Source organism: Nanorana parkeri, unplaced genomic scaffold, assembly GCF_000935625.1.
Source record: "Nanorana parkeri isolate BGI_ZX_2015 unplaced genomic scaffold, ASM93562v1 scaffold1226, whole genome shotgun sequence".
Classification (NCBI taxonomy): domain Eukaryota; kingdom Metazoa; phylum Chordata; class Amphibia; order Anura; family Dicroglossidae; genus Nanorana; species Nanorana parkeri.
Genome location: NW_017307494.1, coordinates 218,930 through 243,007, shown reverse-complemented (window position 1 = coordinate 243,007; position 24,078 = coordinate 218,930). Strand labels below are relative to the sequence as shown.

At 42.5% G+C, this 24,078-nt stretch overlaps 1 protein-coding gene across 3 annotated transcripts in view; it reads right to left on the bottom strand.

Moving 5' to 3' along the window:
• The window catches only part of ACAP3 (ArfGAP with coiled-coil, ankyrin repeat and PH domains 3), a 160,452-nt gene that overhangs the window by 36,653 nt on the left and 99,721 nt on the right, over positions 1–24,078 (bottom strand). For all 3 annotated transcript variants that reach the window (XM_018568682.1, XM_018568683.1, XM_018568684.1), the window contains exons 8-11: positions 20,784–20,879; positions 19,758–19,832; positions 17,633–17,644; positions 1,019–1,131 (exon numbers count right to left, since the gene is read on the bottom strand). In XM_018568682.1, the coding sequence (XP_018424184.1) occupies positions 1,019–1,131; positions 17,633–17,644; positions 19,758–19,832; positions 20,784–20,879 (296 nt within the window). The remainder of the gene's footprint in view (positions 1–1,018; positions 1,132–17,632; positions 17,645–19,757; positions 19,833–20,783; positions 20,880–24,078) is intronic.

The following is a 24,078-nucleotide window of genomic DNA, read 5'->3' as shown; positions in this document are numbered from 1 at the left end:
CATTTCTACTGCTGGCCAGAATGGAGTTAATAATATGAAACTCAGACACAAAGGAGAACATGCAGTGGTTCTCAACCTGTGGGTGGCGACCCAAAAGTGGGTCACAAACCACAGTTGAGGGTCGCCACATATGTTGTGCTGCGCTAGGTGAGAGGCTCTTCAGCTGCCTCCTAGCGCAGCAATGTCAGTTCTCTGGCCTCGCCACTAGATGGCACTGCAGCGGCCAGGGAAGATCAGAGTGAGGAGAGTGGGCGGGCTTAACACATCATGCTATGCTTTGTGTCGGGATGTGGCAGGAGTGAGGGAAGGTGCTCTTTTGTAGAAGAATGTCCACTATAGCTTTGTGTGTAAATACAGCACACTACATGGCACTGGCCACCAGGGATCCCACACAGCCCACCAGAGAACCAGCGGATACAGTATACTAGTATATTGGTGCATCCCTAAAATTTACCATTGGGGGTCACCACAACTTGGCAAATGTGACCAAGGGGTCCCTGCCCTAGAAAGGTTCAGAAGCACTGCTCTAGGGTAAAGTAGTTGCTGCATCAAATTCTATCTCACATAGAAGGCTATGTAGGACAGTATGTGTGCTATAGCCTTTTACGAAGCACAAAGATGGGCATTATACAGCCTCTTGGTTCACTGAATGGATGTTAAAGTACAAGTGTAGATGCCGTTGTTGACCTACTTCTGAAAATGCCAGTTACCTGGAAATCTACATTTTTTAAATCACTGATCCAGAATAAGCAGAAAGTAAAGTCAGAGCAAAGTCTGACTTCCTGATGTGTAGTCTTGGTGCAGCACAGTGATACAAAAAGTACTGAAGCCATCGGGTGGGTATGAAATCCAGGCAACTACCAATTTAAGAGATCAGTCAATAGCAAAATCATTCCTTTGGCTATACTTACATCACTACCCAAAGAACAACTCAGACAGAGAAGCAGGGTGCTGCCTGGATCCTCAATGTGATTGGGCAAAAATGGTTACAAAAAATGTAACTGCACTCTCTACTCACCGGTTCCATGTTTTGAATGCATTGCTCGCCCTTTTGAAAAGGTAACCCTCCATCACCACCCCATTTGGGGCATCAATATTAAATTCTGCCTTTGAGTCATCATAGGAGAAATCCTGCACAATACAAAATATCAGATTACCAATATATCTAACTGACACATACCTTTTAAAGGGTCAGTCCACCCAAAAGTTATAGTTCAGTGTTTGGTAAAAAAATCAGCCGACAATTTATTTTCTCTCTCAAGGATACTGTTGGTCTTTGATCTTGAGTTCCAAAATCTGCACACCCACTGTGATCATTTTAAGGGGCTCCCATTCTCTGTGCTGAATGTTTTCAGTTTATATTATGAATAATGTAAAGGGAAGAGCTGGAACACAGAAAGGTGAGCCAGGACACCCAAAGCTCCAAAGTGGATGGGAACCAAGTCAGGAATCTGGCAGGGAGATATACCTGTTCCAATATCCAAGATGTACAAGAAGCCAGGAGCTGACCCACAAGGCTCCAACTATAATACATTTTACTTTTGGGTGGACTAAATTTTAATAGAGTAAACAAGCAATAATACAAATATAATTAACAAGCATTGAACTAGGAGCTGTTGAAATCTCTCACCGATCTCACCATGTTTAGGGTCGGTTCACACCATAAACAGTGCGTTCCAGAGCGGTCAGCCTCTGGAATGCACTGTATCGCATTCCGGCCGGCTTCCTGTGTTCTGGTGCGGGAGGGGGGCGGGACCTTGCGTCAAAGTTAATGGCACCGCAGCCACACCCTCCCGCACCCCCCAGTGTGATCGCCCGCACCAGATTGCGTGGCACACCATTATTTTTGCAGATCACACTGGACCAGAATGCAGGCACTGATGTGCTATGCGTTCTGGTGCGGATGATTGCACTGTGGGCAGGGGGGGCTTAGCTGCGGTGCCATTGCCTTCAACACACTGCCACACCCCTCCCACCCCTGAATGCAGAAAACCAGCCAGAATGCAATGCAGTGCATTCCAGAGGCTGACCGCTCTGGAACGCACTGTATATTGTGTGAACCGGCCCCTAATGTTACAGGTAAACTTAACCTGTAAGGCTTTTTTCCTTTGTTGCCTGGTGATCCTGCCAGTAACACACTTCCTGCCCTAAAGTGAGGCTGCTCTCCTGCTGTGGACTACAAACACCTCCTGCTCCCCTCATCTACAATAAATAGGTAGAAAGGGTTGTGTAGTTCCCAGAAGGGAGCTTGAAAAGCTGATAACATTGTTTGTGATTTCAAATCAGTGCATAGGAACTTACAAGAACACACTGGATTTCTGGCAGAATGAACATGTATTCTGTACATGCAGAAAATGTACTTAACCTCAGAAAGAAAACTAATGCAGCCACCACATCTAAGGACTGGTAAGCTGCATTATGTTACATTTTCCCTACCCTTGGATTAATCATCAGCATTATATAGCTTCAGAGTTTTTTTGGGGTAATAATTCTAGTAATAAGATAACAATGTTCTAACTGCACAATACAGAAGGTTCCGGCTTACTGGTAAACTACGTGCGGCACTCAAACCACAGCTGAGCCGGTAAAGCAATAAAATGACTTGTTTCTCTGTCATGGGGGGTGCTGGGTATCTGGGACCGCAGCAAATTAGAATTTCATTCATTCCGGCTCTCCGCGGTAATTAAGAAGCCGAATATGTTTTTGCACGCCATTCAATACCTCCCAACGCTTTCAGAATGGATCAGCGGAATCGTTTTGCTGGTGAATAGGCGCCATTGATAAAATTACTGAAAATGTCATTTTGTGTTCCCGGAAGCCATCTTTATTGAGAATGCTTAACATTCAGCTCAGGCTTCTCAGTTCTTCAGAGAGAGACCTTTCTGTATGGTGGAAAAGGCAACATTTAAAAGGTAAAAAGGGACAGGTGCGCTGGATGGGAGACGCTTCTATTATAAATACCTTCAAAATCTTTATAATATTCATGATAATGCATGGGCCATTAAACACAGGATTCCCACGCAGGACAATGTGATATTAACCATTTGCTGACCAGGTGTTACACTCCCTTCCTGTCCAGGCCATTTTTCAGTATTCAGCGCTGCGGTACTTTGACTGACATTTATTCCGTCATACAACGCTGTACTGAAATTAATTTTATACCATTTTTTGGGGACAGATAGAGCTTTTTTTTGGCGGTATTTAATCACTAAGGATGGGCTCGGGCGTGTTCGCAGCTCCACGTGCCGAGCCCGCCAGGAAGCTGACAGCGCCAATCATAGCTGCAGAGATTGGGAAATGTCTCAGTGCCTGTGATTGGCGCTGCGCGCTGTCAGCTTCCTGGTGGGCTTGGAGCTGCGAACACGCCCGAGCCCATCCTTATTAATCACCACTGGGGTTTCCCCTATATTAAATTATGAAACATTTAATACCCAATTTTTTGGAAAAATATAAAAGACGGGGTCACGTCAGGTAAATAGACACCAAACACGCCAAGCCTTAAAATTGCGCGCGCCCGTGAAACTTCAAAAAAACGACAATACCCAAAATTGGCCATAGGCGACGCTTTACAAGCTTTTACTGCTCATCAGTTTTGTGTTATCAGTGATTGATGGCCCTAAAATTATTGCTCTCACTCCGACGTTCGAGGCGATATGTAACATGTGTACCGCAATTGTCGCTTTTGCGCGCTGGCAAACACCTCTATGAGTAAGCCACACTGGTGAAACGCGTGGTAGGGTTTACCCCGAGTAAGCCACATTAGTGAAACGCGTGAGAGGATTTGCTGGATCTGGGTAGCTTGTTTGTGATGTATACAAGAGTTTGGATTACATTTTTCTTTGGACTTCATACGTTTATGGTGAGCACACACTGTTTCAGCCTGTACCTCCGGGCTCAACACAGCAGGTACTGACCGCAGAATTGGAGCGGTGAGGATTTTGGACAGCATGTAGAGCTGCGCAAATCTCTGAACTGGATGAGCAAAAATAAAAATCTAACTATCTGGCTGGAGTATAGCTGAAAATCAGAATTCCTTTTCTCTATACTTGTTCCAGGTCAGTGGCGTCACAAGGGGGGTGCGGCCCGCAGCTTGGTGACACCATTAGAGGAGTAAATTCAAACGTTTCACCGGCACACACTCAGGGAATCGAACATCAAAATCCAGATTTATTAAATAAAGTGCAAGATGTCACATAGCGTCATAAGGTGCTGACATTTCGGGTCCACGCAGGGATCCTTCTTCAGAGCGACATAGTGATGATATCCATGCAGTCACCCTGAGCACCACAGATGCCTTTTGAATTATAATACCGTAGGAGTGCGGATGGCACTTGGATTTTGTACCATTCGAGGGGTGACACCAAAATGACTGGCAGTCATTTTGGTGTCACCCCCTCTAAAAAGGCGGGCACCCGGGCAAGGAACGAGAGCCCGACAGTTGCTCGAGAGAGCAGGGGACCCGGCGGCAAACCTTATTCCGCCGGTGATGTCCCCTCCTCTCTCTGCCGGCGTCCATCAACCAAAATAACAGCGATACAGCATGATGACGTCACTGCGGTGTGTCACCCAGTACCCGCACCGGGTGTCCCCCCACCTTGCCTTTGTTCCAGGTCAGCCAGTTAGGAAGTGTTAAAGCCATTGTATTAGGCCAACAGCCAGGCAATCCGCATTCTCAGGAGAGGTCAGCAGTGACAGCCGACATATTCCTTTATGACAAGCTTCCTTTAATACGAAGAAAAAAAAATGAACCATCAATGTAATCTTCTAAAATCATTGCTAAGATATCCATCAGTGTAAGAATACTGAAAGAGTTAAGCGTCTGCCGCTTGGGGGTTAACCCATCATTCCTCCACTTTCAGCGATATGCGCCGTCTTCCATCCGTGACATCACAATGGTTTCTGTGGCAACAAAATCCAATGCCAAAGAGGCCGCACAATGCAGTGTGAGTTTCCTTCCGAGTGCCCTTGTGGGAAATGTGCTAATTTATGCAATCCGTCAGGACAGGAAAAAAAAAAGAAACATGCAGAAAAATGTAACTGTACTCTGATGGAGGTTCATGCATCCTACCCCCGAAACATACAACCAAATGAAGAGGCAGAGATATGAAATGGTGATACATTCTCCTAGATTATGGATATAAATCTCTGGTAATAAATGGTTATGGATGGAGAAAGTATGACCAAATCACACCCAAAATAAAGCAGAACCCAATCAGAGTTCAATCAATGACACCTGGACACCTACAGGGCTTCTAGGAAGGTCTTCAGTTCATATATGAAATTGTCTAAATACCCATTTGGGCGCCATTTTTCTTTTGGATACTCTGATATGATAAAGATAATATTCCATATCAGCTGTCAGCCTTTGATAGAGCCAAAAACATTTTGGCTTTGCTGTGCATGTAGTAAAAACCACTAGCCAATATAAAATGAATGGGGCCAAGACTTTTTATTTATTATAGGCATTTATTATAGGCATTTATATAGAGCCGATAATTTACGCAGTGCTTTATATACTATTCATTCACATCAGTCCCCGTCCTCATGGAGCTTACAATCTAAGGCCCCTATCTCACATGCATACATACCAGCAATGGTGTAATCATAGCCATAGCAGCCCAGGTGGCTGCTATGGGGCCTGGGGGTGGAAGGGGCCCCATTAGGTTGTTGAGGCAAATTAAACATAGAACATGTGAAGATATTACAGTATTGTATCATTAAGGTTTAGAGTGGTTGCATTGGACAACAACTCTAATCCCCTGTAAAGTCTACAGTGTAGAGAAGACTTCAGATGCTCAAGAGGAGTCTTTGGGATCTTGACATTGTTAAGCTGCCCATACACCTTATGATTATCAGCCGATTGTCGTTTGCAATCGCGTTTGCGTCCGATATTCGTAAGGTTGATGGGCAGTGTACAACTGCAAATACTGTACAATTGATCGACTTTTGACTTTCCAGCAGGTTAGAAAAACTTCGTACGATTTTCGCAAGGTTGGTGGCGTTTCCGTACGTCAAAATTCGTACGATTACAACTGCTCATGTGCAAACGAAAATACATGCAGTCGATTACCGTAATTCGTCCAGGTGTTTTTTTTTAAACTACCGCTAATTAAACCTTGCGATGATCGGGGCAGGATGGGGCCGCCCTACGAAAATCGTAGGACGGTTCTATCATCGGACGAAATGTTTCGTCCGATGATCGCAAGGTGTATGGGCAGCTTAACTCATACCTCAGAGAGAAGTTGTCAGGGGTCCTCTATCACATTTTTGCTATGGGGCCCTGGGATCTGTAGTTACAGCCCTGCATACTAGAATGTCTTGTCATGTGGCATGACAAGACATTCTAGAATGGCATGTAGGAGAAAACGCACACAAGCACAGGGAGGACATGCAAACGCCATGCAGATAGTGTCCTGACTAGTATTCAGAACGAGGACCCCCCAGTGCTGCAAGGCAGAAGTGCTATCCACTAAGCCACTTACATTTTTATAACCAACAATACAGTTGCTTCTCACATTCATATTAACATGGAGACGACCCGAAACATTTCAATAAAGAACCAGGTCAATAGAGATCGATAAATGCCAAAAGTTGTTTCTTATTTGTGCGTCAGCTACTAAACCATTTTCACATCCATAGAGGACAGAATTGGGATCTATTATCCCCAAATGCGACAACTCAATGAAGAAAATATAATTCAGCCTCCACTGCTTCAACCATCTCCTCCATTTGCTGGTCTCCACAGAGTGACCGTAGTAGAAGATGATTGCGATCATGTCTATGGAATTATCACTGCGGTCTTTATAGAACACAAGTCAGCTTTCATAAAGCCTGTAAAGCTGTTGCATGATGCAGGTTGTTGAAGGTGAAAGCATATCAATGCTCTTCAGTTTTAATGTTACCACTATAATATAATGGCGGCATCAATAAACTGCATGAAACATACATACAATCTGAGCAATTACCAGTGTGGTGGTGAAAGAATCTCTGTCTCTTCTTATGGGAACCAGAATATCTGCATTGTCTAGGGCTCAGCATGCTGGAAGATCTCTACAGTTAGCTCCAAGCTGAAGATTAATCATTCTCTATCACTTTTATTGCCTCTTATATGTTAATATTATTCCTAACAGAGGAACAAACGAATTATGTGATGTCAATGTAATTACATGAACTATATATGGAATAATTATGTTTTATTGAATGGCATTTTAATCAAATCATTTACAAATCATGCTACATTAATAAATCTTTTTGTAATTTTATACTTATACTTTAACAAGAGAGCGTCCAGTATTTTTAAAAGCCCCTCCCCCTAGTGTCTTGGCATATCCCTAGGTGGATTTCATTACTTACTCCAATTATTCCTAACAGAGGCTGATTCAGGCGCTTAAGAGGCAGACTGATGTTGGCCATACAATAAGCAATTCTTTGGCAATTTCATCCACTTTTAATCAGCTTTAGCTTGTTTCGATAGACACCGTTGGTAAGAGGTTGGTCCACCTGGTTGTTTTTGTGAGCAAAGAATGGAAAAGGTCCAAATTGGCACTGAGTTGTCTTGTGTATGGCCAACATGCGAGCTGCCATATGCAGGTATGGCAAACCTTGTGCACTGCTGGAATCTTCCACGGCTTTTCTTCCCACACTTACAGTATACAGCGATTGAGGCAGATAATCCATATTTTTAGCACAACAATGAATCCTTCATTGATCGCATATTTTCAGCATGTTTCAAATTCTTCCAGTTATTAATAACAAGCACTTCTGCGGCTCCAGCGATTCCCTATTGCTGCATGAAATATATGTACCTGTATCATCCCTTGAGAAATTCACTCATACGTACAAACACCTCAACACATTTTAGCGAAGGCCCCAGTGTGATGCATATAATTCCCCAAAAAAACTAAAATGAAAAACGTTTTTTTCCGTCAATTTGGATCACTTACCAGCAAGTATTCCAGGCGCCCGAATATCTTCATTATTTCAGCTTTAGAACGATACGTTCCCGGCGGTCAGACTATGTGTAGCTGCTGATGTATAGGTAGCAGTCATGTCTCGGTGGTTAAACGTCCAGCATACTAAACAGCCATCCTTACAACGTTTGCTTTTTTTTTTCTCCTGATGATGAAATGTAGCAAGTTCTATGTCCTGCTTTGAGATCAACTAATGTCCAGAAAGCATGTAGCCTCCGAGCCCTATTACCCTACCTCCAGCTCAGACAAGAGACCAGGGGACATTAGCATACAGCTGTCACTTGTAGAGCCAAATGAGAAGGACAGGAGACAGATAAAAGCTGTGGCCAGCACATGTTTATCGACTTACTCCCCAGGCCATAGAGGTGATGCTGCTAATGTTTTCTCATCCTAAGAGTCCATTGAAAGAGACCGCACCTCCTCTACCCCCTGTTCAAATCACAAAAGAGCTCCATCCTTTCGCAGTGAAAGGCAGCAATGCTGATAGGCTAAGGAAGCACACGCCAAGGGTGTTAATAAAACAGTCCCATCTGTCTCTGCCTCCTCTTCGCCACCAGCCTGGTTTAACCTTTTCAACACTACGATGACCATTTCATCAAGTGGAAACATGTACTCAATTCGAATGGCTATACTGTCTCTCGGCACATTCACTTACAGACGCTCTCTGTGTCCAAAGGGAGGAGGAACAGAAGACATGTGTGGATGGCGATGCTCCAAGGATGTGAAACAGTATCTCCAAGGCTATCCTTTTTAAGAGCAGTGCAATTTTATCTAGAAGACTTTGGTTGTTTGTCCATGACTGGAGACATTACAGACAGGACTTTCCTTTGCATACAAAGTCACTCTCATTCTGATAAAGCTAGCCATAAACGCAAGATCTCAGGAGAGAAATAAAAAATTGATTGTCTGAAATGGGTTTTAGTTTTCTCCAGCTAAGGTCAACGTTAGGGTTACCTTTTCAGTGTATGAACATGCATGTCCAGGGATAACAATGGGGCATATTTAGGGGAAGAACTTTTGTAAGTTGGATCTTTCATTGGTCATAACAGGTAAGAGATGCTAGCAATCAGTTAGACATGCAGAGATGAACCAACCACCCTGGCTTTGTTTCCTGGCTGACGTTTTCCTAAACATGAATGGTCATATTGGTCACGTTTAGGTGTCTCTGCAGACCTCTTTAGTTTCTGAGGGACAAGACAAAAAGAACGGGACAGTTTTCTAACAGGTCTGATTTCTATTACCTGAAGGGTGCCGTGGTTGGTGCTGTCTGCAGTGTCAGACCATACTTTGATCCAGTCAAATTGTCCTGTAATGTCTATGAATGATTGTACTGTGCACATCCAGGGCCGGTGCTGCCACTAGGCAAACTAGGCAGCCGCCTAGGGCGCACTGCTACCTGGGGAGCAGCCTCGACCACTCACCCCCTCTTTTTGCCCCCCCTCTATTTCAAATTGCAAATGCCAATAGCAGGCTGGCGCTTGCACCCACCTACTGAGCAGAGAAGCGATACTAAGAGACAACTCTCTCTCTCAGGTCCGCTCCTCTGCTTCCGGCCCGGGGCACATCTATCTATAGCACAGTAAAGACACCTATAAACATGACATGATTGGTGTGTTTGTGTGTGATTCGGCGACAATACTTGCTTACAAGTAGTGGTAAATGTCCATAGCGGATCATTCATGGAAGAAATAGTGAATTGGTGGATGGAATTTTTTTGGATAACCACTACAGTTTCCACTAGGATAAGGACAGTGTTGCATGTGTTAAGAACTGAGACATGTGGCTTAGGACCCCGCAGATATTACTAGAATACGTTTAAAAACACCACATTTTCAGATATATATATTGTAAACCTCGTGTAATCAAGTTATATTCATAAATAAAAAATGACATTAGAAACTAAAAAAAATTATACTGATAAAAATATTATTAGAAATCATGTAAAACCTGAATACAATAAAAAATGATTATGTTTGTCTGCTAAGTACATGACAATTAGAAAATAACTTTTTATTTCTGCAAATTACAGCAGAACATGGTGTCCTTGTGTCTCCACACACTGCATAACAAAATAATTAGAGGAGGAAAGAAACAGGATTTATGGTTTGCCTTGCGCACATAATGATCCTTTTTTCACTGATGACAGGTCCTCGATCACCTCTGACCTCCTATTGACTAAAGTCTGTTCCTGGCTGTCTTGTGTATAATAAGGAAAAGACAATAGAAGTTGCCCTGCTTACCAAATGTCACATTTCATTCCAGGGCCGGACGCAAACAGGCACTTGTGGATGAAGTCAAGCAAGAAGAGACTTTTACAGGGACATGAAAGGAAATAATTCTTATGTACTAAGAACCATATAAAAATAAATAAATATATAAATGAGCTTATTAAAAAGCAAGTCCAGGGAACAAAGCCAACCTGGGGGGTATACATTCTACCCAGCACACACTGCAACTGTGCTAAAGCCAAATATTCCACAAAATTTAGCCTAAGGATCTGCTACCCCCTCCCCCCTTCCAGAATTATCAGCATATGTTAGGGCCCATTCACACCATTTCCTGATCACCTCCTGCCAGACCAGACCAGATTGTTTCTGGACCCACAATGCATCCTATTCTATTTCTGGCCTCTGTTCACACCAGCCCACTGCTGGTCTTGCGTTTTTATGCATTCCAGTCCAGAAAAAGTATAAAAAATGCTTCCATCGAACGCACTGGAACGCACTGAAACACACCATTTTAAGCAAAAAAAATTGAAAACATTTCCAAACACGGCAAAATTGCGGTAGGAATGTGGCAAAAAGGCAATGCACTGCATTCCAGATCTGGTCCTGTAAGGGCACAACGATGGCCGCACATGCGCAAAAGACCAATCTCAGGATAGTGCGCATGCGCGAGGTGCGTGGGAAGACGCACGGTGCACAGGAAGTGAGGTATTTGCATCAATTAAGTGACTGTATAAGGACGAGTCTATCTGCCTTATATTGCTGATGGTCTTGTCAGCTTATGTGCCTGTTGTCTGTGACTACCCTTCTGATTGCTGCCTGCCCCTGACCTTGACCTGTTCTCTGGATTTGCTCTTGCCTGCTGATTTTGTGCTTTGCTGCCCGGCTGGATCCTACCTTTGGCTTCTTCGACTACGACTTCTGGCTCCCGAGTCTGTTCTTATGCTGCCCGCCGGTTTGATCCTTGGCCTGCTGACCTCTCTATAGGTAGTTTCCTGCATGGTGACCGCTTCCAATCCGTGGCACTCGTGCTCCTCATTGCCCTGCGTCCTCCTGTTCCAAAATCCAAATGGGATTCCCAATGTATTCCTATGGTATTTCTAGGCTCTGTTCACACCAGTGCATTCAGTTCCTGTACAGGGAAAAAATGCTGCATGCACTATTTTTTCTGGTCTGGAACACACCAAAATGCATGTAAACTAGGGATGCACCGATATTAGTATCAGTACCAACACCGAGTATTTGGGTGAGTAGTCATACTCGCCCAAATGCTCCGAGTATGGGGAACATGGAGCCAGCTTCCCTGGCAATCAGGAAGTAGGACAGCGAGTAATGACCCGCCTCCTGGCTTCCTGGTTGGCCGGGAAGCCAGCTTTCCAGTCAATCAGCATTGAGCCGACTTCCCGGCTAATCAGAAAGCCAGGAGGCGGCCCATTACTCGCCGTCTGGCTTCCTGATTGCCCGGTTAGCCACTTCCATGATGATTGGCTGGGAAGCAGGTTTCCCAGCCAAACAGCATTGAACCGGCCAAACATGGAGTCGGCTTCCCGTGAAATCAGGAAGTCGGGAGGTGTGCCATTACCCACTGCTCAGTTTCCTGATTGTCCGGGAAGCCGGCTCCATGCCAGCGGAAGCACCGGTATTAGTACTCGGTATCTGTACTTGTACTCTATACCAAGAAACCGGTATCGGTGAATCCCTAATTTAAACGCATGCAAATGCCCTGGACTGCACCTGAAAGCCCATTTTAAAGACAAAAAAACCACTAGAACACACTAAAAACGCGTCAAAAAATGCACTGCAACCCGTTTGCAGATCTGATACAGATCTGGTCTGGACATGGTGTGAACAAGCCCTAAGAAGCCTGATGAAGCCAGACCAATAAAAGATCATTGCTGATTAGCTACTACTGAGTAACACATTTGCATGCTGCTCTTTTGATAATGTAGGTAAAACTTGTACTCCATTTTACTAGATCAGGCAGACACGATGTCTTCTATTGCCTACATTAGTCAGAATAGCATTATTTGTTACAAATCCTGACTTTCCCTGACTCCACATTTGAGCCCTGTTAAAAACCATTAGCCTGGCTAATGCCAGTGGTCTTGCTGTCCACTCAGGCAGTCTCATTGGACAATGCAAATGGGGCTTAGCAAAGTAGTCATGGAAAGTCAGGCCCCAGTAAGTATAACTAAGTCATAGAGGGGCACAGAAGATTTTCTAGCGGGTAAAGACAAAAGCAGATATACTGCGGTGTCTGCTCTCGGGTAGCACAGTCACTTTTATATGCTTAAAATGAAAAACATCTACACTATGGGAACATCAGGACGGGACAAAACCCCAACATGACGCAAATTAGACACTTCTGTCATGGGAAAATGTACCAGTAAACATGTATAATATGAAGTTATTTATACTTGGCATCACTCTCTGTTTCAGTATCAACCACAGATTTTTCCATTACTGGGGTTAAAAATGAGATCCATGCAACTTTGCAAATTTGAGAGCAAACATGTGAAGAAGAATCTACTACTGGATTAAATTACACTGTCTGAAAGTCTACAGTAGATAATATGACAGGACACACAGAAAAAGCTGCTGCCCATAATTTATGTGGAACAGAGCTTATTCCACCAAAGGATTCATAACAGGCCAAGCAGGCAGAATAATATATGTGTTGAAACAAAATATTCATTAGGCAGTACTTTGTATAATTTACTTTTTCTGTGAGAACTTTCTTCCCATAAAACATCTAGCAGAACTTGAAACCAGAGAATATTGACTGTGAACGGGGCTGGTGTTGGAGTTTGGAATGCAGCTGCCTGACACTGTGGGGAATCCCTGGTATGTAAAGATGGACCCCCTATGGTTGTGACAGCATGAAGTTCATCAGATAACAGAGTGGAGTAGCTTGAATTTGAACACGTTACCAGTAATGGCATTACCAGCATACATACAGTATATGCCCAGATGAGAAGAGGTCCAGCACTGTGTCCAGATGCCCATATACAAGTGGGTTGTCTGCAGAGAAAGGTCTATTTAAACCTTGTTTGCCAACATTAAACTTGTTAACAGACCATCACTGACTTTCAAGGCCCACGGATACTTACTTAGTTATACAACAGCAGGGATGAAAGATGTGATCATTCAAGGGCACCATGAGCACGTACATGCTGCTATTGTATGATCTCTTCTATTGCCCAAATATGATATAGGTGGTTAACACCTCCATGGAGCACCCATATCTGCCAGATTTGATTATTATTATGAACTGAACTGAAAAGGCGATGTCTAATGTGGCCTGACCTTGTAAGGACAGCTAAGACCGTCTTCTTCTAGTTTAGAAACATGGAGACTACCATTGCTGACCTTTCCACTGGCAAAAATGTTGTCTGGCTGTCATACTGATCCTGTTTTTTCAATATTTCGAGTCACTAACATACAACAAGCATGCAGTTACACTTGTCCGGTGTGCATTATGTTATTGCATGTCATTTCACACGTTAACATGCATTGCATAGGGGTAGTCCATTCATTCTGTATGGGCTGCCAATGTACAGAAGGGACCAAAAACAGACATTAAGTATTTACTGCAATGTACTGCAAAGCAAAAGTATGTTTCAGCTCTCAGGGCAAAGTGAAAGTGTCTCCTGAAAGCCCACTTTCCCCTTATCCCATTTATATTCACCAATTTACCCTCTCACTGCCTCCCCACTTTATCAGAGCCTTCTCTCCTTTGTTCTAATGAGCTTCCGGGTATTTGGGAGCATATGAGCACCCTGCGTGACTGTACTTGGGCCTGAGCAGCTTTTCAGCCACCGGGGTAAGCTCCAACACCATTAGTCACAGGAGCTTACCCAGAGTAGAATTCTGCAGTGGTCAAGTGGTAAGAAAGCGCGGACCTGCGAGTAAAAATCGGTGAGGGAGTGGGTTAATAGGAGAAGCTGTCCCTTTACTTACCCCTGTAAAGTTATTACAGAACAGGGGTAACTTATGGTAGCAAGTTATCAAGAACTGCATGTGCCGAGATCTGAAGCATCACATGCTAAAAGACTGAAACATCAACATGAACTTTTTAGGGTCCTTTTTCTAATATAAAAAAAGATACAAATCCCACACTAAACATGTGCGGAAAGTAGGAAACTAAATCAGAATTACACCTTCTTAATTTAGTATCCCATATACACCATTTACTGATTCTCAATGGGACTCCAGGTTATACTTTTATTGTATTACTGTTTGTAACGGATAATAATGAGCAAAAATGCACAAAAATAAAATGGGTTAAAGACAATAACAAGGCTGCGTAAGGCTGGAAGGATTTTCCATTGAACAAGCCAAAATGTCATTATTGCATGTAGACTGTAACCTCCTGCAGAATCAGCGCCAGATTGTCTAACACATTTTAAAAAGGACGATACAAGTCCTGATCACAAGCCCAGTGTAAGCTTCACCTCCCATGAAGAGATTTGTAGGTGTTCTCAATAATGCATTCAGATAATTTTAAAAGTGTTGGAATTTTTTTGTGCAGTTGGCATGATTGTGAGTGGGACTATACATCAACTAAAAATTGGCTTTGTAGATTGGCAAATGTCTCTCTACCACCCAACCTTCTAGGTGAGACATCTGTCCATCCAACCTTCAAGGGCACCATGAGCACGTACATGCTGCTATTGTATGATCTCTTCTATTGCCCAAATATGATATAGGTGGTTAACACCTCCATGGAGCACCCATATCTGCCAGATTTGATTATTATTATGAACTGAACTGAAAAGGCGATGTCTAATGTGGCCTGACCTTGTAAGGACAGCTAAGACCGTCTTCTTCTAGTTTAGAAACATGGAGACTACCATTGCTGACCTTTCCACTGGCAAAAATGTTGTCTGGCTGTCATACTGATCCTGTTTTTTCAATATTTCGAGTCACTAACATACAACAAGCATGCAGTTACACTTGTCCGGTGTGCATTATGTTATTGCATGTCATTTCACACGTTAACATGCATTGCATAGGGGTAGTCCATTCATTCTGTATGGGCTGCCAATGTACAGAAGGGACCAAAAACAGACATTAAGTATTTACTGCAATGTACTGCAAAGCAAAAGTATGTTTCAGCTCTCAGGGCAAAGTGAAAGTGTCTCCTGAAAGCCCACTTTCCCCTTATCCCATTTATATTCACCAATTTACCCTCTCACTGCCTCCCCACTTTATCAGAGCCTTCTCTCCTTTGTTCTAATGAGCTTCCGGGTATTTGGGAGCATATGAGCACCCTGCGTGACTGTACTTGGGCCTGAGCAGCTTTTCAGCCACCGGGGTAAGCTCCAACACCATTAGTCACAGGAGCTTACCCAGAGTAGAATTCTGCAGTGGTCAAGTGGTAAGAAAGCGCGGACCTGCGAGTAAAAATCGGTGAGGGAGTGGGTTAATAGGAGAAGCTGTCCCTTTACTTACCCCTGTAAAGTTATTACAGAACAGGGGTAACTTATGGTAGCAAGTTATCAAGAACTGCATGTGCCGAGATCTGAAGCATCACATGCTAAAAGACTGAAACATCAACATGAACTTTTTAGGGTCCTTTTTCTAATATAAAAAAAGATACAAATCCCACACTAAACATGTGCGGAAAGTAGGAAACTAAATCAGAATTACACCTTCTTAATTTAGTATCCCATATACACCATTTACTGATTCTCAATGGGACTCCAGGTTATACTTTTATTGTATTACTGTTTGTAACGGATAATAATGAGCAAAAATGCACAAAAATAAAATGGGTTAAAGACAATAACAAGGCTGCGTAAGGCTGGAAGGATTTTCCATTGAACAAGCCAAAATGTCATTATTGCATGTAGACTGTAACCTCCTGCAGAATCAGCGCCAGATTGTCTAACACATTTTAAAAAGGACGATACAAGTCCTGATCACAAGCCCAGTGTAAGCTTCACCTCCCATGAAGAGATTTGTAGGTGTTCTCAATAATGCATTCAGATAATTTTAAAAGTGTTGGAATTTTTTTGTGCAGTTGGCATGATTGTGAGTGGGACTATACATCAACTAAAAATTGGCTTTGTAGATTGGCAAATGTCTCTCTACCACCCAACCTTCTAGGTGAGACATCTGTCCATCCAACCTTCTAGGTGAGACATCTGCCCATCCAACCTTCTAGGTGAGACATCTGCCCATCCAACCTTCTAGGTGAGACATTTGCCCATCCAACCTATTGAGTGAGGGATCTGGTCATTGATGAAGTGTGTATGGCCGCCCTATGCTATACATCAGGGGTGGGGAACCTCCAGCCCCCCAGCTGTGGTGAAACTACAACTCCCATGAGGCATTGCAAGATTCTGACAGCTGCAGGCATGACTCCCAAAGTCAGATGCATCATGGGATTTGTCGTTTCATTGTAGCTGGAGGGCTGGAAGTTCCCCACCCCTTCTATACATCTTTCCTTTTTTGGATGATCCATGTCCATTTGCACAGAGTTTTTCCAACAATGCACAATAACAAGCAACTGGAAGTGCATGTTACCACTCTCTAAGAAAGTCCAAGAGGTGCTTAACATACAGGATGGATTGGGCCCCGTACAGGCAACCTAAGTGTTGTCAGTCTTCTAAGAGTTGACAGGTCAGTCTCCGGAATAAATGAGCCAGTAAACTTGCTTTGACTCTGTTCTTAGACAAACCGCCATTAGTACTCCCTGGTGACCTTCGCCCCTTGTCAAAGCTCTCTTAAATACATACGGTAGGTGTACACAGGCAGTATACATCTGTCAACTATTCATTACCCTGCAGTGCCTTTGCAGGATCGTGTCCACAGCCTGAGCACTTGTAAAATTGATGATCAATAAACCACTATGATAAACAAAAGACAGATGGGCCTTGAACTCTGCATATTGTTCACTTAGGCCATCCAAAGTCTGCTCAGAACAGAGTATACTATGTATGCACATTTCTCATTTTTTAGCTGATCTTTACATGAATATGTTAAGAAGATCTTTGTCTTTTTTCAGAATGAATTAGAAAATCCTTTGAACTCAGAGGCTGTTAAGACCCACTGGAAACACCCCACCAATACTTAAAGCCAGAGGCTGTTAAGACCCACTGGAAAAAACCCACTAATACTGTTGCTTTAGTTTTACTTGATTACTTGCAAGTTGAACATCAAGCTCACTTCTTATACCTTCTAATGGAAAGATATTCCTACCAGAGTTCCAAGATCCAGTTGCAGAGACCATGCTCATCCAAAATCAGGACATTTTTACAATAAAATGCATAAAATAACCAATCAGATTCTTCACAGAGAATAAAAGATGAAAACTGATGGGCTCCTTATGGGCAAGTTCACCCCTTTTGTTACAGCTTTCTTTTGTTTAATCTTTCTACATCAGAACATCTTAGGGCGGTGTAGACTTTTAATAGGAAATACAACACTCACCTGTAGGAGGGTCTGGACATCGAAGATTGATCAACAAGGTTGTAGAAAGAAAGAATTAAACATAAAAAACAGAAAGTTAATATATGTTACTTAAAAATGTATTGGATACAAGAAGATTACTACATGTCTGAAACAGATATACGCAGGCTCTCAAATCCATTCTGACCACACAAGGAATAAGCATTCAACAGCATGCAATACAGTTGTCCTACTGCCTTATATTATATGTTGGCCCTGACTGCCTAAATACTGTACAATGACAGGCATGCATCTAATAAGTGTGAAGTGTTATAATTCTCTGGGTTATTTTGTACGGTCCAGAGTGTCCCCATTTGGGGCTTTTTTCTTTCCTGTTCTTATGAAACCCAGGACATTGCTGTGAGCTAAACCTTCTGTTTCCCCTGTCAGGAGTGCATCCTCCATAGTATGGAGCACAAGAAAGTACGAGAAAGCACAGAGGAAAAACTTTTTCCCCATTCTATCTTTGGCACCAATAGAACACCAAAGGTCAGCCTCCCTTTATTTTTATTAATAGGAATTACATGAGCAATTCCTCAGTCACACACAAATAATCCAGTAATCACAACCCCCACCTACCGGAGGATCTCATTAATAAGGGACAAAGGTTATTGATTAGTTTCCCTACAAGACTGTATTATTTCTCACAGATGTCAATACACATCCATGCCATTTCATTGCAGATAGCACTGCAGAGTATAGCAGGGATCATTGTTTTACAAGGAATAATGCTGAGATAAGGAGATACTATAATAATATAGCGGGAAGGGCAGAAATACTGAATACTCTGAAACTAGACACAATGAAAGGACAATTTCAGGAACACTGGCCTTTATATACTGCCATTATCTATAAAGTAATGCAGTCCATCCAATCAGGACACATAATTACACTGACAGTATAGGAAAACTATAAAAGCAACAATAATAGAAATATAATACTGTTTTAATCACCATTTGATGCACACATGGACTTTCAGATATCAAAGTAATTATGTTTAACAGATAATAACTGTGATGTATGTAAAGTATCGGCTACATTGTATCAGCCTTACTGTAGCATTGTCAGAAATATTAGTTTGAAAAGAATGTGTAGTGTATTCAAACAGATATGCAAGTTCACACGTTCCCAATGAAAGGTAGTGTTAATGCCACTGCATACAAGGACGTTTTAGACAATTGTGCACTTTCAACTCCAAGCCAGATTCACACCTAAGCGTTTGCGTTATTGCATGAAAAAACATGCGCTTTTTCCTGCACGTTTATGTCGTGTGTTTTGACGCGTGTAGCAGATTGTGATACATTTAAGCCAATGGACAAAACGTGCATATACGTGCTTCAAAATGTGCAAAACTAATTGCAACTCGTGTTTTCAAGCGTTTCCTATTGAGTATGTAGGGCCAAAACGAGCTGTAATCTGCCAAAAAGAAGCTTATGTACGTTTTCCGGTGACAGGCGTTTTGCTTATTGTGACAAAATGGTTAGGTATGCACTGTGGCCATAGGAATGAATGGGATTTTTTCGGTAAAGCTTTTGGTCAGGCTGAATCTGCTGCGACAATACGCTAAGTGTGAACCAGGCCTCATGGTAACAGTTTGGGGGGAAGGTTCTTTTTTGTTTCAGTATGACTGTACCCCTGTGAACAAAGTCAGCTCCATGAGGACATGGTTTGATGAGTCTGGAAAAACTCAGGTGGCCTGCTCAGAGCCTTGACCTTAACTCTGCTGAACACCTTTGGGATAAATGGGAAAGCCAATTAAGAGCAAGGTACCCTTGTCCAACATCAGTCGCTAACCCCAGAAATACACTTTTGGCGGAATGAGCACAAAATTCCCCAGACTTCCTCCAACATCTTGTAGAAATCCTTCCCAGAAGAGAGCAGGTTGTTATAACTGGGAAGGGGATGCTGGTGTGTGTGGGGACATGGGGTTCATAATAATGTCCATGCTTCTGGAATGGGATGTCCAACAGGTTTATATAGGTATGATTGTCAGGTGTCCTCAAGTTTTTGACATATACTGATTTTCAGTAAGCTTCTGCAATTTTTACAACACTTTGCCAGGTTAACTGAACCCTCAGTTGTGCACTCTATAGAATCCTGAACTCACCCTTTGCTGTATTGTTGCATGCTTGTGTTCCATTTCTCTCTTCTCCACAGCTGAGTCGATGACTAATTGATCCAACTATAAAGGAAGCAAATAATCATTATTACTCTCTTACATTTGAGGCTAATGAAGGATTTCCATTATAAACCCATCACAAGGAATATGCTATATGAGCTGGTCACCTGAGAACTGGCCCCGATATCCTGTTTTAGAGTGACTCCTTTCCCTTGCTGGGTCCTATGGAGCCACCCTTCTGAGTGCTAGTAAGCGGTGTGCAGGCACATCAGGGAAGGCCATTTCCCTGCTGACCGCTCCTCCCTCTTCCCTTCTCCAAGCTAGTAGATGGACAGCGGATAGAGACTGTGCTGTCCCTTGTGATCTTGTACTGGACTGGAAGTTTAGGGAAGCATAACTGCGACAGCTGGAGCTGTTCGTAATCATGATGACTAAGTGTTTGGGCAAAAACGTAAAACAAATACTATGCTGAGAAATGTATATTTGTTTGATCTGGATTCATTATTGATAAAACATTTGAGAGTATAATACTACTTCAAGTTCAGAAACCAATTGTAACCAATCAGAATCCATCTTGTACTGTTCTATTTCAGGGAAAGGGAATTTTAATTGGTTGCTATAAGTTACTGCACTTTATTCCAGCCAAAACATTTTTTGTTGTTCTTTTGATTAGAGTGGGAATGGTTGGAAGTGGAACCTCTTTCAGGTTTATACTGTGATGCTTTTGAATAAATTTGGGCGGTGAAGGAGTGCGATTATGCCAATTCTGGCTCTGAAAAAAAACTGCTTTTTGCATAGGAAAGATATGGGTCTCAGGGAAGGGAGCAGAAATAAAAACAGCTCTATAGACAAATAATATGGTACCTTCTTCAACGCACAGATTCCCTTCTTAGGCCCTTATTGGTAGCCTTAGGTTAACTTAAAAAAAGGAATTATATAAAAAAAAACAGAATGTATGACACTGAGGAAGATCAGTTGGGATATGGTATACTCCACACACAAAGACACACATACCTCTGAAGCCAGCTTCTTCATGTACGGGTTCAGTTCATTTAATAAAGTGTAGCCTTGCTGGAAGAAGACGTACTGGGCATGCATAAATGACAGCATCTAAGGACAGTAAGGAAGAACACAAGTTACAACTTTTTGCATATATACATGCACACAACTATACAATCAATTATTCAATATACCAATCATTTCAATTAAAGCTGAATTGAAGTCTTGACACCCTCTTATCTTTTCATAATCCTGTACCTCTGCATGATATCATTTTAACATATGCAACGAAAGGCCTTATACCTTTGTACTTGTACAAATTCTGTTTCCAGCCCGCACACTGCAGTACGCTGTTCTGGCAGAGCTGAGTAACAGTCACACACCGCAAGGCAAAAGTCTTCAAACAGACTTGTGATGCAGAGAAGAGGAGGGGTTTGTGTCTGACCAGGTCTGGTACATTACAGAATGTTTGGTCTAACTATGGTGACTACTGAACTACACAGTCACATTCAGACTTCCTGTACAACCATTTAACAGGCAATTAAAGGTTAAATTATGAAAATTGAGGTTTTTAGTACACAGAATATCGGACTGCATTTCTATTTTTGTCCTTTCAAAGGGGTTTTACAGAATTGTATCTTAAAAAGAAACATTTTGCTTTCTGCTATTGAGAAACAATAAAAAGTAACCATCCAAAATCCAGTTAGTTCAACCAAATTTGTCTTCATCTATGTAGTGTCAAATGATCAAAGCGTAAGATCCCTTTACATGATCAAAATGATGGTTTGATCAGTCGTTGATAGCTACTGTCTGGAAAGGGTTTTCTGGATCATAAAATCATCTAAAAAATATTACAACTTCTTGGGCAGATAACTAGGGTTGCCACCTGCCTAGGATTCACCCGGACAGTCTGGGTTATGAATGCTGTGTTCGGGTTTCATGGGAGCAGAAACCCGGACAAAAGATGTCGGGCAGATAGGGGCAACCAAAATTAAGATAGGGGCTACTGGCCCCCCACTGACAATAGGCTCAACTGTGATATTTACATACAAATGGGTCGGAGTTATTTACATATGAATAAGCCGCGACTCATTCTCCACAAAAAATGTCTGCGCGTCGCTAGAGTGTTCGGGTTTCGCTTGAAGAAAAGGTGGCAACCCTACAGATAACACAACTTCTATATGTATGCATTTCTTTTATGTATTTATTTATTACAGGTATTTATATAGTGCTGACAATTTACGCAGCACTTTACATAGTTGCCCATTCACATCAGTCCCTGCCCTCAAGGAGCTTACAATCTAAGGTCCCTATCTCACATGCATACATAGAGGGCCAACTTAGAGAGGAGCCAATTAACCTACCAGTATGTCATGGGAGGAAACCGGAGTACCCGGAGGAAACCCACGCAGGCACAGGGAGAACATGCAAACTCCTTGCAGGTAGTGACCCCAGCGCTGCAAGGCAGAAGCGCTAACCACTACGCTACTTAAAGCAAGATAGCATGGTCTATGGTACACCCTACAAGAGCAAATAGAAGCATTCTTATACATGACAGAATTGTAAAATTAAGTAAGTTTAGAGGATTAGAAAAACTATGATCAAAAGGGGAGTTTTCTTTTACATTTTATTTGGCAATAGAGTGAGACTAGCCGCTCTCTGCAAGTCAATGTTATACGAGACATTGTCACTTCCTCTGTGGTCTCTCTCCAGGTATTTTTAGTTCGTTTGGTCAGTTTGCGTGCTCTATTATTCTTAAAAACCACAAAAGGCCAACAAATAAAATACAAATCCTAATCAAATGAAAAGCAGAGGTGATGGACCGTATAAATAACTGAATTATTAACAATATTCTACCTAGAGGCATGCGGCAGCAGCATACTAAGGTTAACAAGTCAGCACAAGGACACATTTGAGGAAGCTAAAAAAAAAAACGAACATCCATAAAAAGGGAAATGGCCTGCGGGAATAAACCAGAATCTTCTGCGCACACAGACACTGCGTATACCGAAAGGATGGAGAGAGACAAGCTACTAGACATCTCTGTTTAAAGGAAGGGATGAAAATGTGAACTTGGACTGTGCTACATTTCATTATCAGGATAGTACAGGGATGCATGGAACTAGTGAAGTACACACCATCTTCCCAGAATGCTTAGCAGTACAAGGAAGAGGACACTAACATAGAAGAGTGACCAAGTGATCCATCAAGTCTGCCTCTTTTTTTTTATTTAGATCTGTGTTTGTAAGGTGCCAAAATACTGGTCATACCTTAAAGAGACATTGCCATATTGCCCATTCAGTAAATTTAGGAGCATGTGTCCCCCCTCCTATGTGGCCAATCACTAGGCCCATGTGCTCTCACATGACCGGGGAGTGACATTCCCGCTTCCTTTAACGTCTGTAACGGGTTGCACTGTGGAAGCAGGAGATGTAAGGGAGCACTGGTAAGGTCTGTAGGCTTCAAGGAAACCTGGCAAGTGATTTGGCACCATGTTGCCCGCATAAATTGCAATGCCTGTTTTAAGTAGAGTATAATTATCTTGTTCAGAGCTGCAATAACGCCACTACATAGCAGGATCAGACATACCTGAAGCATAAGCAGGAGTTTGCATGTTATACTGGTCTTCCTAAAAGGATCTTTATTTTATGGAACCACTACAGGCAAGCAGAGCTGCATAGGCAGAAGCCTTGCTCCATTACAAAGGCTAACTGTTCATTTATGTCTAGGGGTATTGTGAAGAGGACTTTTACCTGATCCCCTCTTCCCTGGCAATCAGCGTTCACCTCTTTCCTTTCGTGAAATGTCCCTCGATGTCCTCACATATAATACAGGGCTATGTATGTGATGAAATCAGTGGGCCTCTGGCCATTGGAGCAGATGGGGGTAAGAGGCTACAAGCACTGGAGCGAGGATCAGGTAAGTAAAAGTCCTTTATTCAGGTCTCTCAGACAAAAACAAGCATTTAACCTTTGCAGCAAGAGAGTAGCCACACTGCAAGGGTATTTTTTTTAATTTTAACTGAAGATGGCTTAAAAGACAATGCATCGAGGCTTCTCTATGGCTATAGCAATCCATACTAAATGTCAATCAAAGGAATGGAGATGGGGCAAAAGATGCTATATTGCATAGGGGTCACATTCTCCAGCCTTACCTTTAACCTTGAAAAGTTTTACAGGTTCCTTTACTTTAATGAAATTGCTTACTCTATCAACTACATTCTGTGAGCTTCTTTTACATTAGAAGTTGCAGCAAGTCAGAAATAGCCATCCTCATTTCCTGGTTGGAGGATGTCCATCATCATCTAGCT